At 49.1% G+C, this 16,569-nt stretch overlaps 1 protein-coding gene across 7 annotated transcripts in view; it reads right to left on the bottom strand.

Moving 5' to 3' along the window:
• SEPTIN6 (septin 6) overlaps nt 1–16,569 on the bottom strand; it is a 29,164-nt gene that overhangs the window by 6,133 nt on the left and 6,462 nt on the right. For all 7 annotated transcript variants that reach the window (XM_048079175.2, XM_048079184.2, XM_067004808.1 and 4 more), the window contains exons 3-9: nt 11,113–11,308; nt 10,120–10,306; nt 9,719–9,880; nt 3,069–3,165; nt 2,633–2,801; nt 2,271–2,403; nt 1,394–1,584 (exon numbers count right to left, since the gene is read on the bottom strand). In XM_048079175.2, coding sequence (XP_047935132.1) covers nt 1,394–1,584; nt 2,271–2,403; nt 2,633–2,801; nt 3,069–3,165; nt 9,719–9,880; nt 10,120–10,306; nt 11,113–11,308 — 1,135 coding nt within the window. The remainder of the gene's footprint in view (nt 1–1,393; nt 1,585–2,270; nt 2,404–2,632; nt 2,802–3,068; nt 3,166–9,718; nt 9,881–10,119; nt 10,307–11,112; nt 11,309–16,569) is intronic.

The following is a 16,569-nucleotide window of genomic DNA, read 5'->3' as shown; positions in this document are numbered from 1 at the left end:
TACAGGGCACGTTGTCCCCCTTTTCTGCATTCCTCACCCAGACTAATCTCATGGCACAAGTCTGCAGTCCTCAAAGTGCAGACGCGTGAGGGCTCTGAGCATGAAAAGAACTTAGTTGTGTATTCCTCACATAGTCCAGGCTGTCCCCAGTCAGTCTCAGGCTCCTCATTTTGCAAAGATATTAAAACCCCCTGAAGGTAATTCAAAAGGGCAAATCAAAATAGGCAGTGGAAAAAGGAACGGACAACCGAGAGAAGGGCAGGAGCACTAATTGCTCATCGCAAAAGAATGTTGACATTGAAGCAGTTCCAGCTCAAAACGAAAAAGACTAAAATAGGATCTGATTCTGGTTATTGGGTTTTTCCCCTCCTGTCTCATTTGATTCCAAGTTTAACAGTAAAGGACTATTTTTCCTGACAAGTGGTTCTGTCAGCTATCTGGGCATGTGCCATATTCTTCGTATTAACAGCATTTCTCCATGTACTTAAAACTGCATCGTGCAGGCAAGATTCCCTGGGTTTGCTTCAGGGATGTGCAGAGAGGGGATTATATGGCAGTGATGTAAAAAACAGACACTTGTTTATCCGCACACTGCTGTTTGTATGCATGCTAAGGTGGCACAGCCCTCCACTTTGGATAATGTACCACAGTGAGAAGAAAAGGAGCTCCTCATTGCTAGGTGGAACAGGAAAACTATTTCAGCTGTACAGCTGGGCTGCTCTTGAGAAATTGCAGAACATTAAGAGCCTGGGATGGGCACTGCTGAGAGCCCAGACAAAAGAACCACGACCAGAGGCTGAATCCTGTTGCACCAGTCCCTGGCATGAGGAACCTTTCTAAATCCATGCATTATTTCTCACTCCTTCTGTGGAGGTCAAAATGTTGGTTTAGGGCTAGAGAGGGTACTAACACTTTTGCAGCCTTACATTTTGCAGATTCAAGAATTTCAGACTATTAGGCTCCCTGAATAATCTCCACTGCATAAACTTTTCCCAAACCTAACCAAGACCCCAGGACAGGACACACTCCTCTCTGGGGGTGGTGGGACATCCCCGTTAACCACACCCTAACCTTGGCAGGCAGTTTTGTTCCACTTCATTACAGGCACTGAAAGACCAAGGGAAGATCAGGGAATCCCAGCAAATGGAAGCAAACTCATCCTCTCCCATGCTGTCAGCAAGCAGTGAGGGAGGTGAGTACTGTGCTTGCTGCTCCTGAGGATGACAGAGGTAAAATGCTTCCAGCTACTGCTCAGGCTTGCTAGAGATTACATCTGTCTGCAAACCTTCCCCTGATATGGACTGGCTAAATTGGAAAAGAGCTATGAATACCCAGGAAAACATTAAGAGAGAACCATTACTGAAAAGCAAATACCACCAGGTTAGCAACTTACTTTTTTCTTTCCTTATCTCTTTTAAGAGTTTGCGATCCTCCAGCCTGCTGAGCCTGAGATTGGAGCAATTCAGCTGCTGTCTTCCTTTGTTTAAATGCATTTACTTCATCATCCAAAGATTTCTTCTTATCCTCTAGCTTCTTTTTTTCATCCTGATGTAACTTCTTCAGACGATCAAATTTTTCATGCAGCTAGAGGGAAAGGAGAGAGGCAAGCATTACTTCAGTTCACTGGAGAAAAGAAAGATGGAAGGCTCCCATGAGACCTCAGACCACAAGTCTCTGTTGGTCTTTACATCATTTCTAGCCCCCTGAGCTGACACTGCAGAGACAAAGGGCAGGGAACAGTCTTCTTCCAAAGCAGCCTACAAACCAGGCAATGCTCTACTGATGCACCATTGCACGGACTAACAGTAGAGGATTAGGAGAGTGTAATCATAAAAACATTTTAATCCACTTATTTTTCTTACCAGAGGTCTCTGCTTTATTCCTCTTTAAAAGGCCAGTACACGAATGCATTTTTGTGCAAATGGATTTATTCCTTTCCCAACACTAAAAGCTGCATGGGTATATTTCTTGTATAACAAGGTTACATCAGGGGCTTTGTTTCTCTCCTTGAATTTTAGCACACCACAGCTGTCTATCAGAATCACAGAATAAGGCACTTTCATGGTGCAGTAAGCTGTATACTGCAGTCGTTGCCATCTAGTTTTGTCCTACAGGATGAACACCTTAATGTCCCCATGATCCCAAGTTAAACTTCAGACTTTTTGATAAAGTCCTAAGCTACACTGCAGAAAGTGCTTTGGCAGCAGCTGCCCACTTGGGAGTAGATCTATCACCCACAACCACCAAGAGACAAGTACTGTAGTCTTCACCTCTTTTTCAGCCTCCTTCAGCTCCGCTTCTTTTTCCTTGACCCTCTGGACAAACATTTGCCTCATTGCCTCTTCCTTTTTCTGCAGTTCCCCCAGAAACTCATTTCTTTTGGCCTCGTAAGTTTCTTGTAAGCTAAAGAAAAAGGAAAGTCCAATGACATGAGCGGGGACAAAATCTGCTTCCCCTGAGCCTCTCAAATCAGGCCCTCATCATGAAAACCACTGGATTTATCTGACCTGGCAGTTTTTCTTGCCACATTGGTTCTTTACATGCTCTCTCAAGGATGCATGCATACACACACACACACAGTGCATCCACCAATGCCTCCCTTGAGCTCCCCTGTCTACTCCAGGGATCCCACCTGAAGGGTTTGCTGTCTGGATCGGTGTCCTTGAAACCCATCTCCTCCAGCTTACACCGCCGGTACAGCTCGTAGTGGCGTGTGTGGGTTTGTTCACGCAGGTCTTCCATGTTCACACGGATCAGCATCTCTCGCAGCTTCACAAAGTCGCAGTGAGCTTCATTCTCCACTATGAGAAGACATGATAAGGAATTAAGGCAGGGGTAGAAACAAAGATCTCTTCCTGCAATCCCCACATCTACTCCTCCAACAGGTTTAACAGCCCTTCTGAACAGAGAAAACTGTTATTATAGGCCTGACACAAGGATTTAACAAGATAATCCCCCGCAAGATATTGAAAACCAGCAGGTCTTTGCTCCTCTTATCAGAGCAAGCCCACTGCCTCCTGGTGGAAGTGCCACCATCCACGCCATGAAAATCCCAGGTCTTGACTCACCCTGCACTGTGCCCCAGGGGTACTGACGAGCTTTCATCATTTTGTTTCCTATTTTCAGTTCCTCTGTGCTCCCGATCACTGCAAACGGCAAGTGGGCCTGGAACACATTTAATGCAACCCTCGTTAGTCCCCCTCAACTCCAGCTGACTCGACAGCACGCGGAGGTCAGCACAACCACTGAGCACGACAGCCATTACGCACAAGCTACTCTCTGGGAGTCTAGTCACTGGCCACTAGCCCAAGGCAAGGAGGGAGAAGGGAGGGTCCTTTTTGGAAACTTTGTTAGTGCTACCATGCTACATCCTCTACCTGGCTGATCCTCCCAGCCACGGGACCTCAGGTGAGATGAGCCAGTTCAAGACTAGCATCAGAGAGACAGCTCCAACAACACGCTGCGGGGCTCTGCCTGCGCTGCTGTCCCGGGGGCTTGCCGTGCCTGAGGAGAACATCTGCACAAGTACAGAAGCAGCAAAAGAGGTCTTGGAGCCTTCTTGATTTTATCCCACCGCTCCCTCGGCTCACAGCAGAGCACAAGACAACCTAGGGAGAATCTCCATCCTTTACTGGATGCGAGGGGAAACCTAGTTACTAAGGATGAGGAAAAGGCTGAGGTGCTTAATGCCGCCTTTGCCTCAGTCTTTAGCGGCAATACCGGTTGTTCTCCGGACACCCAGTGCCCTGAGCTGGTGGAAGGGGATGGGGAGCAGGATGTGGCCTTCGCTATCCATGAGGAAATGGTTGGCGACCTGCTACGGAGCTTGGATGTGCGCAAGTCGATGGGGCCGGATGGGATCCACCCGAGGGTACTGCGAGAACTGGCGGAGGAGCTGGCCGAGCCGCTTTCCATCATTTATCGGCAGTCCTGGCTATCGGGGGAGGTCCCGGTTGACTGGCGGCTAGCCAATGTGACGCCCATCTATAAGAAGGGCCGGAGGGCAGACCCGGGGAACTATAGGCCTGTCAGTTTGACCTCAGTGCCAGGGAAGCTCATGGAGCAGATTATCTTGAGGGTCATCACGCGGCACTTGCAGGGCAAGCAGGTGATCAGGCCCAGTCAGCATGGGTTTATGAAAGGCAGGTCCTGCTTGACGAACCTGATCTCCTTCTATGACCAAGTGACGCGCTTGGTGGATGAGGGAAAGGCTGTGGACGTGGTCTACCTTGACCTCAGTAAGGCTTTTGACACCGTTCCCCACAACATTCTCCTCAAGAAACTGGCTGCTCGGGGCTTGGACTGGCGTACGCTTCGCTGGGTTAGAAACTGGCTGGATGGCCGGGCCCAGAGAGTTGTGGTGAATGGAGTCAAATCTGGTTGGAGGCCGGTCACTAGTGGAGTCCCCCAGGGCTCGGTACTGGGGCCGGTCCTCTTTAATATCTTTATTGATGATCTGGATGAGGGCGTCCAGTGCACCCTCAGTAAGTTTGCAGATGACACCAAGCTAAGTGCGTGTGTCGATCTGCTCAAGGGCAGGAAGGCTCTGCAGGAGGATCTGGATAGGCTGGAGCGATGGGCTGAGGTCAACTGCATGAAGTTCAACAAGGCCAAGTGCCGGGTCCTGCACCTGGGCTGCAACAACCCCAAGCAGAGCTACAGGCTGGGAGATGAGTGGCTGGAAAGCTGCCTGGCCGAGAAGGACCTGGGAGTATTGGTGGATAGTCGGCTGAATATGAGCCAGCAGTGTGCTCAGGTGGCCAAGAAGGCCAACGGCATCCTGGCCTGTATAAGAAGCAGTGTGGCCAGCAGGTCGAGGGAAGTGATTGTGCCCCTGTACTCGGCTCTGGTGAGGCCGCACCTCGAGTACTGTGTTCAGTTTTGGGCCCCTCGCTACAGGAAGGACATGGACGTGCTCGAGCGAGTCCAGAGAAGGGCGACCAAGCTGGTGAGGGGTCTGGAGAACAAGTCTTACGAGGAGCGGCTGAGGGAGCTGGGCTTGTTCAGCCTGAAGAAGAGGAGGCTCAGGGGCGACCTCATCGCTCTCTACAGTTACCTGAAAGGAGGCTGTAGAGAGGTGGGGGTTGGTCTATTCTCCCACGTGCCTAGTGACAGGACGAGGGGGAATGGGCTAAAGTTGCGACAGGGGAATTTTAGGTTGGATGTTAGGAAGTACTTCTTTACCGAAAGGGTTATTAAGCATTGGAACGGGCTGCCCAGGGAGGTGGTGGAGTCACCATCCCTGGAGGTCTTTAAAAGACGTTTAGATGTAGAGCTTAGGGATATGGTTTAGTGGAGTACTTAGTGTTAGGTCGGAGGTTGGACTCGATGATCTTGAGGTCTCTTCCAACCTAGAGAAATCTGTGAATCTGTGAACTTGCTCTGTCAGATCAGGGGACTGAAGTCCCTCCTTCACCCCCAGGATAACAGCTTTCCTCCCTGTCTGCTTCAGGCCTGGTGAGGAAGGGCTGAACAACGTCCCTCCACCAGCTCAGCTTCTGCATTCATGCGTGCCCTGAGGTCTGGCCACCCCAGGCACTGAGGGTGCCCCAGGCTGTGCTGGGAACGACCCTGCATTCACCAAGCCTACCTACTGCTTCTTCTCTCAGCTCCTGAGAAATCCAAAGGAGTGTTGATGGCTTCACAAAATCCTCATGATGCTGATGCTATGCATAGCCACTGCTAGATGGCTGCACAGCAAGAGGACAAAGGAAGCTGAATCCAGGGATCATACCCTCAGGGAGCGACCTTGGGGACAGCATTGCACAGCTGTACTGCTATCTCAGCCATGTCTCATTATGCTCTTCAAGCCAAGACATACACTCCATTGTTGCTATGGTTGATACAAGTACCTTGTATGGTTACAAGTTCCTTGTATGGTTGTCACAAGTACCTGACACTTGACTAAGAGCGAAGGGAATTTGCTTGTTTTGACCCAGAAACACAAAATAGTCACTTTTTAGTGAGAGTTTAAGAGATTTGCCCAGTGCAAGTTCAGCAGAGGTGGAACGAAAACACTGCCAACATCACTACAGGCTCAGAAGACCTCACCTTATGCTCCCCCCATTCCCCAAACTCAGGCAGCCAAGCAAACCCCTCAGACTCTGCTACCTTTCTTCATTTATCTGTTGTGCAGTAAGTGAGATCTTCCCCCACCTCCGCTTCCTCCTAGGAACTACACTGCATTCTGCCAAGCTACAAAGAAGTCCAGTGGAAGGTTTCAAGAATTAAAAATAAAGTTGCCAGTTCCCTGCACCCACCCCTTCTGCTGAGTTCTGCACAGACACATTTGTTAGCTTGAGCCTTTAAACTGCATTTAGTTCTGGGCAATTAAAAGGGCCCCAGGATGCCAATTATATGGAAGATCAGTGACCTTAGATTGCTCACAAGAGCAGGTGGAGAATCTTTAATTTCACAGGTCATCTGAAAACCTGGACACGTTGGTAACAGCCAGTACAAGCAAAAGATTTCAGAGATGACATTTTCTGCTTTCAGAGCGTGGCTCATATAGTAAAACACCAAAGCTGCCTGCAAGCACCCACAAAGATGGGCTCTTCAGCTTTCATTCCCTGCCTTGCAACTCTCGCATGGGGAACACGACAGCATAAATGTGGCTGGTGGTCAAGTGGGTGGGGCTGCTCTGGGCCACGCCGCGGCTCTGAGCACCTGAGACACTCTCCACGCAGTTACCTTTGCAATCATGCTGGAGAGGCCAAGCAGCAGAAAAAGGAAAGTGGTCTCCCAGGTAGAAGGAATCTGATCTTCAGCAGAGGGCTGTCTAATTGCAAAGGATGTGTGCAACTGGTCTGCACCTGTGTCCCACTGTTGGAAGCTCTGCAATGCCCCAGGTACTGAACCCCACAAAGGCCTCCTCCTCTCCAGGCCTACACAGTGCTGTTGCCAGAGGAAAAGCCACTGCAGTTTGGGGGCACCTGAGGCCAGCCAGCACGTGGGCTGGGCCCAAGCTGCTCCCCATCCAGGCCATGGGATTATGCCAGTACTTGCTAGAGGCAAAATGGGCTCCCCTTTGGTGACACCTTCCCCCACAGGCCACCAGAGCTGCCCTCTTCCCATCCTGTCGTTCCTGGGTGAGTTTCCAGACCTCCCTGTTGGCTTCTTCAGGCTGTTCCCCAGGAGCATCCCTTGGCTGATTTCTCCAGCTGCTGTAAATGCCTTTTGTTTGTTTCACACTCAGGTCTCTGGAGGAATGAACTAAAGGGATGTCCAAGAGACAAACTGAGCAATGGGAGCAAGAGGAGCAACCTGGGGCAGTGGCAGAAACTGAACCTTGTCTGTCTGTGGGCTCGGTCACCGTGAATGGCGGAGTCAGTTCCTCCATCACTGTCAACTGTCTGGCTGCTGCCTTCGCCAGGGAGAAAGTGCTGGTGATTTCCTTTTTCCACAAGCAAGTTCCAGCTCCCACCATCTGGGACAGCTCATGTGGTTGCACGTGGTTTCATTTAAATAGCAGGTGCAGGGAAAATATATTAATCGGTCATTAGACTAATTCATTCAAAATGGAAAAGCCAGTCGGGAGTTGAAAGAATAGGAGAGCTTGTTTTTCTTATTATGATTTAAGAATAAAATCCGGATGGGAGGAGATCCAAAGAATTTTGGAGAGTGTTTTCAAGTGGTCTCTACATCTCTGAACTTGTAAATATCGGCATAGTGGGATTATCAAAAAGACCAGATCAATTTCAGGCAAAATCAGGCATCTTGTTCTGAAGATTTGTTTAATCTGATTATTTGCTAAATACTCCACTTGACGCCTTTGTTCATGGTTAAATACTTCTCTTTCTAATCACGATGGCACAGATCTTAAATCTTCAGTTCATCAATTCCTGTCACATCAGGCAGTATTTTGTTTAGTAAGTCAATTCTGTATGCAAAATACCCTGAAAAAAATTACTCATGCATCCAGCACAAGTGAATATAATAAACTAAAATGCACATTAAGCAGTGAGTTTGCATATTTTAAAACCCATTTTTACTTTTCATGGAAAAGACAATCAATGCAGATCATAAGCAAAACATTAAGTAATCAAGAGACCAGTCTCAATTTTCTCTGTAATTAAAAAAAGAAAGGTAACTGATCTAGAATGTTTGCTGGTCAGCAAGAAGCCCCACTTTAGCCTGAAGACTTCATTTATAACCTTTCAAAGATGTTGATCTGTAAGAGGCAAAGACAATGAAGCTTTCTGGAGAGAATAACAAACGTGAAGGTTAAGCCAACTGATTGAAATAAAAGTTTTCCATTCCTCAATTTCAAATCTGATTAAAATTGGCAATTTAAATTTTAAACCTAAATCATCCCATCCTGGCTTTTTTATTGGTCTCAATTCCTCCATCTCCTCATCTCCTGACCTGAAGCATAAGCAGATTTGTTTTCCAAAAAATTAGTATTTGGATACCAGTTTTCCAGGTGTGCAAAACTGCCTTGATTAGATTCAGATTCCAGCCTGCTTAGTCCCCATAAAGCTGGTAATTATGATTTATATCAGTTTAATGGAGGATTTAAAGAGTTGATCTCTGTGCAGCAGCTGACACAATCCAGAACGCCTACGATCTGAGACAGCAATTCCCTGTCAGGAGACATGGAAATGACCGAAAGCAAAGATAAGCAGTTTACCTCCACCCTCAGAAGGGCCAACGGGAGAGGACCTCTCCCTTTGTCATCACATCTCTGGTTCCTTGAGGACCGAGTGATATTGTATCTTCATTTCCAGCAGTAATTTAAATCTGGTGCAGTGAGAGCACTGAGCAAGATGCCATCACAAAATTACTCTGACTAGGAATTAACTTGTGTACTCTGTTTTTCACACACTGGTGGTGCATGGGACAGAAATCCTTGATCTGAAGATGGTCAGAGGCTAAGGAAATATTTGGGGGAAGCATCATATACCTTCTCTCTCTTCTTATGTACTCCAAGAGTGACCAAGAGCAGATGTTTAGAGACGAGAGGGGCCTCTGGTCCAACCCTTGTATTTTATGGCTGAATTACAAATTTCTCACAGCAGCACTTGGTTGTAGCCAAAAGGAAGCCATTACTCTAACCCAGCCTCACTGCACACCCCTGCTCACCCATTCTGGCCAACAGCACCATCCTTCACCAGCGCTGCGAGGCCAAACCAGACACAGGACCCAGCTAAGCAACAGCAGATCAGTGACAAAAGCAGATCAATAATAAAACAGCAACTCAGTGCACAGGAGGAGTACCAGAGCCGGCCAGGTGAAGGGGCTCTGCTCCAAAGACAGCCACAGCCAAGAGGAAACACCTTGTAGAGGCAGAGCTTCACAGGAAACACCATTCCAGGAGAGCAAAGCTGTTTGGTGTGGAACAGTGAAGCGCCTGACTGTAGACAGTCTGTCCCTCACATGAGACACATAATATGCCTCTGATTAATTCATAACCCGTGGCTGTCCTTGCTCTGCATAGCCAGACCTCACCATCTGTCCAATTTCCTGCATGTCTTTCAAAATTTATGTATTAGAACAAGGAAGGGGTTAAAAACCATCTGCTTTCTTACTACAAAACCCTGCCAGAGAGGCCGTAGCCTATCACAAGGCTCTGCTAACCACTACACAGATGGGATCCTCTGTTTTTAAGACACAAAATTAAAGGGAAAATGGATTTAAGAAACACCCCATTATAGGCCACCACCCCTACAGTGAGAGTGCTGAAGTGCTCCGGGAGAGGAGGAAGTGCTGAGTCACTTACATTCATTGTCCCGTTTATCTCCGCCACCGACTCATCGTCTGTTGGGAACTGGTAGATCTGAACCCCGTTACTGACCAGCTCACTTGTGATTTTAATTTTAAATTTGGTCAGCTCGCTCTTGGAAATGGCATCCGATTTGGCAATGATAGGAATGATGTTGACCTAGAAAGGAACAGAGAGATAAGAAGTCCTGAGCTTCGCTCCAGGTAGTTTTTCCAAGTCTACAATACAACTTACAAAAAAATTAAAAAGTGCTTAGGAAGTCTACTGAATTTAGCTGTCAACTCAGCCATCTTCACTAGCATAAAGGCTAAGCAGAGTGGGGAGATATGCCCTGGAAAAGCAGCAGTATTCCCATCATGAGCAAGGTGACCTGCACAGTACCAGTTAAACGTGCCTACCTTGCTGTCAAGCTTCTTCATTGTCACCAAGTCCAAGGATTTCAGTGAGTGGCCCGTGGGAGCAATGAAGTACAAGCAAGCATGGATCCGGGTGTCATGGTAGTTGTGCAAGACCCTCTTTATCTTCAGTTCTTCTTGCAAGTAGGCTTCAAACTGAGCATCGATGAACTCAACGATGGGCTTATAGCTTCAGTGAAAGGAAAAAAGGGTTATCCATCATCTCACAGTCAGAGAGGTAAACAGACAGTATTCCTTTGCTTGCTTTTTAAAAATGAGCTGCTCGTTAGATTTCACTTTTCAGGACCAATTCTCTGACCAATTCAAATCTGCAACTCCCTTCCAAGGCTATCTGTAATACAGAGCCCGTCAGCCTTGCAATATAAAGGGCATCAGTGCATCTTAAACAAAACTAAAAGAAAATCTAACAGACTTTGTTTGCAACAAAGCAAACCCCATCTGTGAAGATGTGCATTGGACAGGGCCTGGTGGAATCACACACCTCTTAACTCCCATGCTCCAGCCCTGCTGGGACGTGAGCTGCCAGAGATAGTTCCCCAAATCACATTTCACTGAACATTAATCGTGCGTCCTTCGGCAAGATGGAAGAGCCCTGCCAGAAGCGGTTGTTAAACCGAACGGTCACTAGACCACGCTAGTGGTTTGGTTGGCAGCTTGCGGTCAGCACAGCACAGGGCAACGAGCACAGAAATGCCCTGGAGCTCTCAGCAAGCCCCACTGGCTGAATTTGGGCAGAAGGCTGCCAGCAGGCCAGATATTGCTCTGACAGCGTACGAAAAGCTGCTGTGACAGCTGGAGCAGTGCTGACACACCGGGGTCTCTCTCCTCTTTTCTCCCTGTCCCATCCCAAAGAGAGGACAAAGGCAACTTGTAAGAAGGAAAGAGGAGAGCATAATCTGGCCCAAGAAGGGCACAAGAGAAAGCAAAGCATGAGAGAACGAGGTCAGGATACGGCCTCTCTCCCTCTTCACTTACCTGTCCTCTTTGTTGATCTGATCCCCAAAGCCCACTGTGCTCACAATGGTCAGTTTGAGGTTGACGTTGCTCTCTTGCAGGTCGTAGGTACTAGACTTGAGCTGGACCCCAGGCTGCGAGTGAGACGCTGGGTCACCTTCAAACTTGGTGTTGAACAGGGTGTCCATGAGGGTGGACTTACCAAGGCCAGTTTCCCCTGTTGGAAAAAAAAAAAAAAGAGTTGAAATGTTTTGTTGAATATTAATATGGCTTGCCCTTTCAGCATCCAAACATTAACAGGGGTGAAATTGTAGCAGATGAAAGCAGATCTCATGCTCCAAAGGGACCGTCTGGCAAGCAGAAAGGCATGTACAATGGGAGGCCTGTATTCCAGGCAAATTACATTTCACAGTCTAATGGCCATTAATATCGTTAGAAAATAGAGATGAAAAGAAAAAGGTGAAAAGGCAAAGGGGAAAGCATCACTCAGATCCTGCAGAATCCCATAACTACACTACAGAAGATCCTGCTTTCATTAAAAGGTGTGGGGGGGGTGGAAATGGGGCTTATTGCCATCTCCAAAAAAAGACTCTCCAGATTAATATTTCTGCAGCCACTGAGATAGCTTCCTTCAGTGCAGAAACAGAGCTGGTTCCAATCCCACAGCAAGCTGTGCAGATGGTTTCTTGTACCCGCAACAGCCTAATTTGGGGCCCAGCCTTCTAGAGCAGAAGGGACATTTTCTGTAATACCTGGTTTCCATATATTAGGAAATATTCGGCTGCACAACTCGAACAACACTCAGAAATCTGCTTCCAGAAGTTCTGCAGCATTCAACTGCTATTTGGATCCCATCTATCAATGGGGAACTATTTCCTTATCTGGCAGGAACAGACAAATCCCAGAGACCAACCTTAAATTTGTTTTAGATACATCCCAGGGAGAACCAAACAAACCCCTCCGTGCACTCATTCCGCCGGGCAGCCTCCCTTACCACGCTCTGGCAGCAGAGCCAGCTTCCCCAGCCCACGGGACCTGACTTTGCACCGAACCTCTAAGCAGTCTGGTTTGTTGCCCCGTGAGGACTGTGGTATTTTGGGGAAATGGCCATTTCTCAGCTACCCGTCTGGTTTTTGCTGAAACTTCAGCAGCCAGCTGAACCCCACCCACTGCGCGGGCTGCTCCTCCAGACTGCCCCGGGACCACAAGGAGCCTGTGTCTCGGTGAAGCAGCCTTTCCTCCCTCCCTCCCTCAACTCCCTAACAAGACATCATCATTTTCCTACTTTGCTCGGAAGAAAAGAGCTTCTTATTTTTGAAGGCTTCGAGTTCTGCAACAGATCCAAACTTGCATGAAACACCCGATTCAATAAGGGGAAACTCCTCCCCTTCTTCCCCCGTCCAAATCTCTGCGCCTCTCCCCTGCAAGCAGGCAAATTCCTCTCTCTTGGCCCCAGCGGGGACTTCTCCAGCTCAGGGCAAGGCAAACCTGCCCTGCTCTGGGAACCACACGCTCTCTGACCACCAGGATCATACACCAGGTACCTTTCCAGAAGGCAGAAAGATCCACTGACATCTGAAAGTCAACACAAACCTCGAGCTGCAATGCTAATAGTGTCACAGATGGATGCCAGCTTCGGCCAGAAGTCCAGTGGTGTTCACACCAACCTTGTCTGCAGCCCCACGGGGAGAGGAGAGAGTCAGCACCGGGTGTGCGGTGCTACAATCCTGCCCCGGTCTGGGCTTTTAGGGCAGCATTTGTCCCCGGTGGGGAGAAGGTGCACAGGGCATGGGGGCCAGAGCATCGCAAGGGTCTGGATGGGGATTTCAAGAGTTAAGAGCAGAAAGCCTGCATGACCTTGCCAGGCCTTTCGCAGGGATTCCAGGAAAACGTCGGTGTAAAAAAAAGACCAAAATCTAAACAGCTTGAGAAGGCGGCAGCATTTCCAGAGCTCCTGCCAAGGGTTGCTGCCCGGACCGGCAGGACGGAGCAGGCAGGCGGCTGCCTGCATCCCTGGTGGGGACCGGGCAGCTGGTCCTGCTGGGGGGGCAGCCCCACACATGTGCCAATGCCCCGCGCACTCCGTCCCATGGAGTTTGCAGTAAGAGTGATTTTAACTGTCGGGGAGAGGTGCAGAAGGGATGCAGGCCAATTCTGAAGACAGAGCATGCTGCTACACTCCATCTCCCGCACGCTGCGCAGGGCCAGTAGAGGTGACTCCGAATTCCGACACCGAAGTTTTCCTTTTGGAAGGGGAAGATGGAAACTGTTAAGCCACGATGACACGGATGACAGCTTCCCATCCAAACACCTACACCTTCGTGTTTAGAAAACAAAGCCTCCAGGCACTAACGCAGCATCTCAGATGTGAAGCCTGCACATCAGCAATCCCACTCCAGATACAGCATGGTTTAACCCCCCTGACACAGCACGGCATCAAGAGCCTGCCAGGGAAGAGGACGGAGGAGAGCAGAACGACTCTCAGCTAACAGAAACGTGGCACTAATGCTAGCAGAGCGACGTGAGATGGTAACGCCCTGCTTAAAGTGCTTTGCTGTGTTAAACATGACCAGAGCTAGGGAGCAGCGCTGCTTTGAAGGGCAAACGGCAAGAACAGAGGATTGCTGAGCCTCCTGGGAGATGCTGCCTGACACAGAGGCAACTTTCTGCTAGCTGGAAGATGAAAACGGTGCCAACTGCTTCTTGTAAGGACGGGAGTCCAGATGGAACAGATGTGCTGATGAAAAGGACAAGCAGTCTGTGCTCATTCCAGCCAGCAGCACTGGAATCTTCTCCAAAAAAACAGAAAGGATGAATGGGGATTAAGGGAGGCAGAATTACCGTGGAAAAAGCAGCGGTGTACGCAAATCGAGCGAGAGGCGTCCTTGGCAGGAAGATTATTTCCTGATGTCAGGCGTAGAGGCACACATGGGATTTGATCTCCAGCACTGCACTTAAGCTTTATGCGACTCTGCAGCGGTCTGCTCTCCTGGAGCAGGACTGGCAAGGCGCTGCGGGGAGGACAAGGTAGGGACGGTGACCTTTATTGTTAGAGCCCGGCACCAGGAAGCTCGCACAGCCCTTGAAACGCGGGAGCATTGTGCCTTTCAGCGCCGGGTGGATTTTAGCTTTCAAGTCTGACGATTTTCAGAGACAGGGGGAAATTAGAAAAGAACGCAAGGGACACTACAGCAGTCGGATTCCGGATGTGTGGCATCCCCACACCAGCTCACCCAACGCCGGGTGAGATGGAAAGGGCCCACAGCCCCAGCACCACACCTGCCGAAGTGCACGCTGTGAAAGCCCTACCTCCTCTTCCTTTCTGAGCCTGGTGGTTCAGTTTGCTTTCCCCTGGCACAAGTTAGGCAGAACAACGACTGACTGCTCACTGGCCCCCTTCTCCACCTCACTCAGGATTTAAGAGACCCTCAGTCGACTCTGCAGTAGGTCAGAAGAGTCCTCAGAGAATTCAGCTGTTGGAAAGCACGGAGTGTTTGAACCCGCACAGAGCCCTTTCAAGAGAGAGCAACCCCTGTCCTTCACAAGGTTAACACCCGTGGCTCCAGATATCAGATAATTCCATCCTATAGAAGACGTACATGCACGCACAGCCCTTTCGTGTGAAGGAACGGGAAGTAATCCGATGTAGCAGGTTTGTCAGGACGAGCCCTGAGGCAGCACAGCCTGATAAGGCCATCTCTCAGGGAAAAAACAGCTCTTTTCATCTGACAGCACACCATCGCAAGGCAAAGGCCAGGCTTGCGGGGGGCAAGAGGAGCAACAGGGGCCCATGAACGATGCAGAAGCACCTCAGAGGAGCCCGGGGCCTCCCAGCCGTGTTGCTGCCATCTGCCCCGCGGGGCAGCGGCTTTTCAGTTGAAGAAAGCCTGTTCTCAGCTGGTTGCAGCGCTGACCACAAAACCCATCGTTTGGCAACTCGCGGCACCACAGCTCCTCACCCCACTGAAAGCCGCCTGCCGGAGAGTTGAGGGCAGCTCTGCACGAGGAAACCCGCGTGCATCCCACCCTTCCCCTGCTGCTGGTGCTCACTGGTCTGGGGACCCAGCACGTGGACTTACTGCTTCTTTAACACAGCCCCCTTGGGGTGACACCTCAAACTTCGCTCCCACCATCACTGAGTCCAGAGTAATTCCAGCACAGACCGAATGCTGGGAAGTAATAAGCCAGAAATGGTTGGGACCAGTTTGGGAGCTGCTGAATGCACACGGAAAAAACACAGGAACCACTCTTTGTGAGTCCTCAAAGCCGTGGTGCAGCCCTTGGGAAAAGAGAAGGTGCTTCCCCAGCAAAATAGCAGTTTCTCATTGCACTGACTAGGCTGCTTAGGACAAATCCCTTGCAAATCCTGGGAGGGAGGAAGGGGGAAATTCCTGCTCATAATGGGATGCTAGTCTAATACATCTATAATCTACCCTGGCCAAAACTGAGAAAGTTCACCAAATAAAAACCTGTTCTTCCCCTCCTTCCCCCACCTCGCTGAGCAACGCAGTCAGCACAGAAGGGCTCAGCCATTAAAGACTTCCCCAGCCTTTGCACTGAACTAACACTCAGCCAGCATTTTAGCAGCGAAGCTTCACGGAGAAAATGGCTGTGCTGAGGAATAAAATATCAGAGAAACCATCCACAGCCCCTAACTTCTTCCGAGAGCTTTGCTCGTTCACTCTATCTTTGGCTTGTCTGAAAGGGGAGACAGCTTTCAGCATGAGAACAGCTAAAAATTGCTCTAATCTGGACGTACTGCTGAGAGCCGCTTCTGAAGCTTTCCCCGGCTCCTCCGCTGGGAGCTGGAGGAGTCGGTGGCTCGGCTCCAGCACGGTGCAGAGTAAAACTGTCGCTGGGTTTTTCCTCCAACCAACTCCACACACAGCTGAAAAATGGGGAGTAACAAAGTGTCTTTCTGTCGTGTTTAGTGGCCTGACTGTGGCATCAGTTCACCTTTTTCCTGTTTTGTTGGCCTCGATCCTCGTTCGTTTTCTGTTCTTTCAGTTTTTCACCCCAAACTCCTGTTGTACAAGTGAGACCCAGCAGTCTAAATGACAGATGGATTCTGGGACCTTTTCTTTTCTCTCCCCAGGATGTTTAAGAGTTTAACTTTGTTACCACAAGTTAACAGAGGCTCTTACAAGCCATGTTAAAGCCTGAGCTCATCAACTAAAAATGTGCACATCTTTTTCTAAGGGAGCTTATTAATTTTTTCTATGAAGCTTCTTTATTTCAAGATTTACCATGTCTGTGTTGTTACCATTCATAAAAGACTGACATTAACAACTAATGCACATTGATCTCGGTGAGCCCTTGTTACTCAGAACAACCGTTTACTGCATTCCCGTTCTGCTGTGCAAAGAGGAAAGCAGGGGTATTCAACTGCTTTCCACACATCCAGGGGAACACTTAACCACGAGAGGCATCTGCCACTGCACCTATAACTTGCAGAAAATAACACAGCAGCTCAGTAAG

The sequence above is a fragment of the Anser cygnoides genome, chromosome 13 (assembly GCF_040182565.1).
Source record: "Anser cygnoides isolate HZ-2024a breed goose chromosome 13, Taihu_goose_T2T_genome, whole genome shotgun sequence".
In the NCBI taxonomy this organism is placed as follows: Eukaryota; Metazoa; Chordata; class Aves; order Anseriformes; family Anatidae; genus Anser; species Anser cygnoides.
This window is presented reverse-complemented; position numbering and strand designations above follow the sequence as displayed.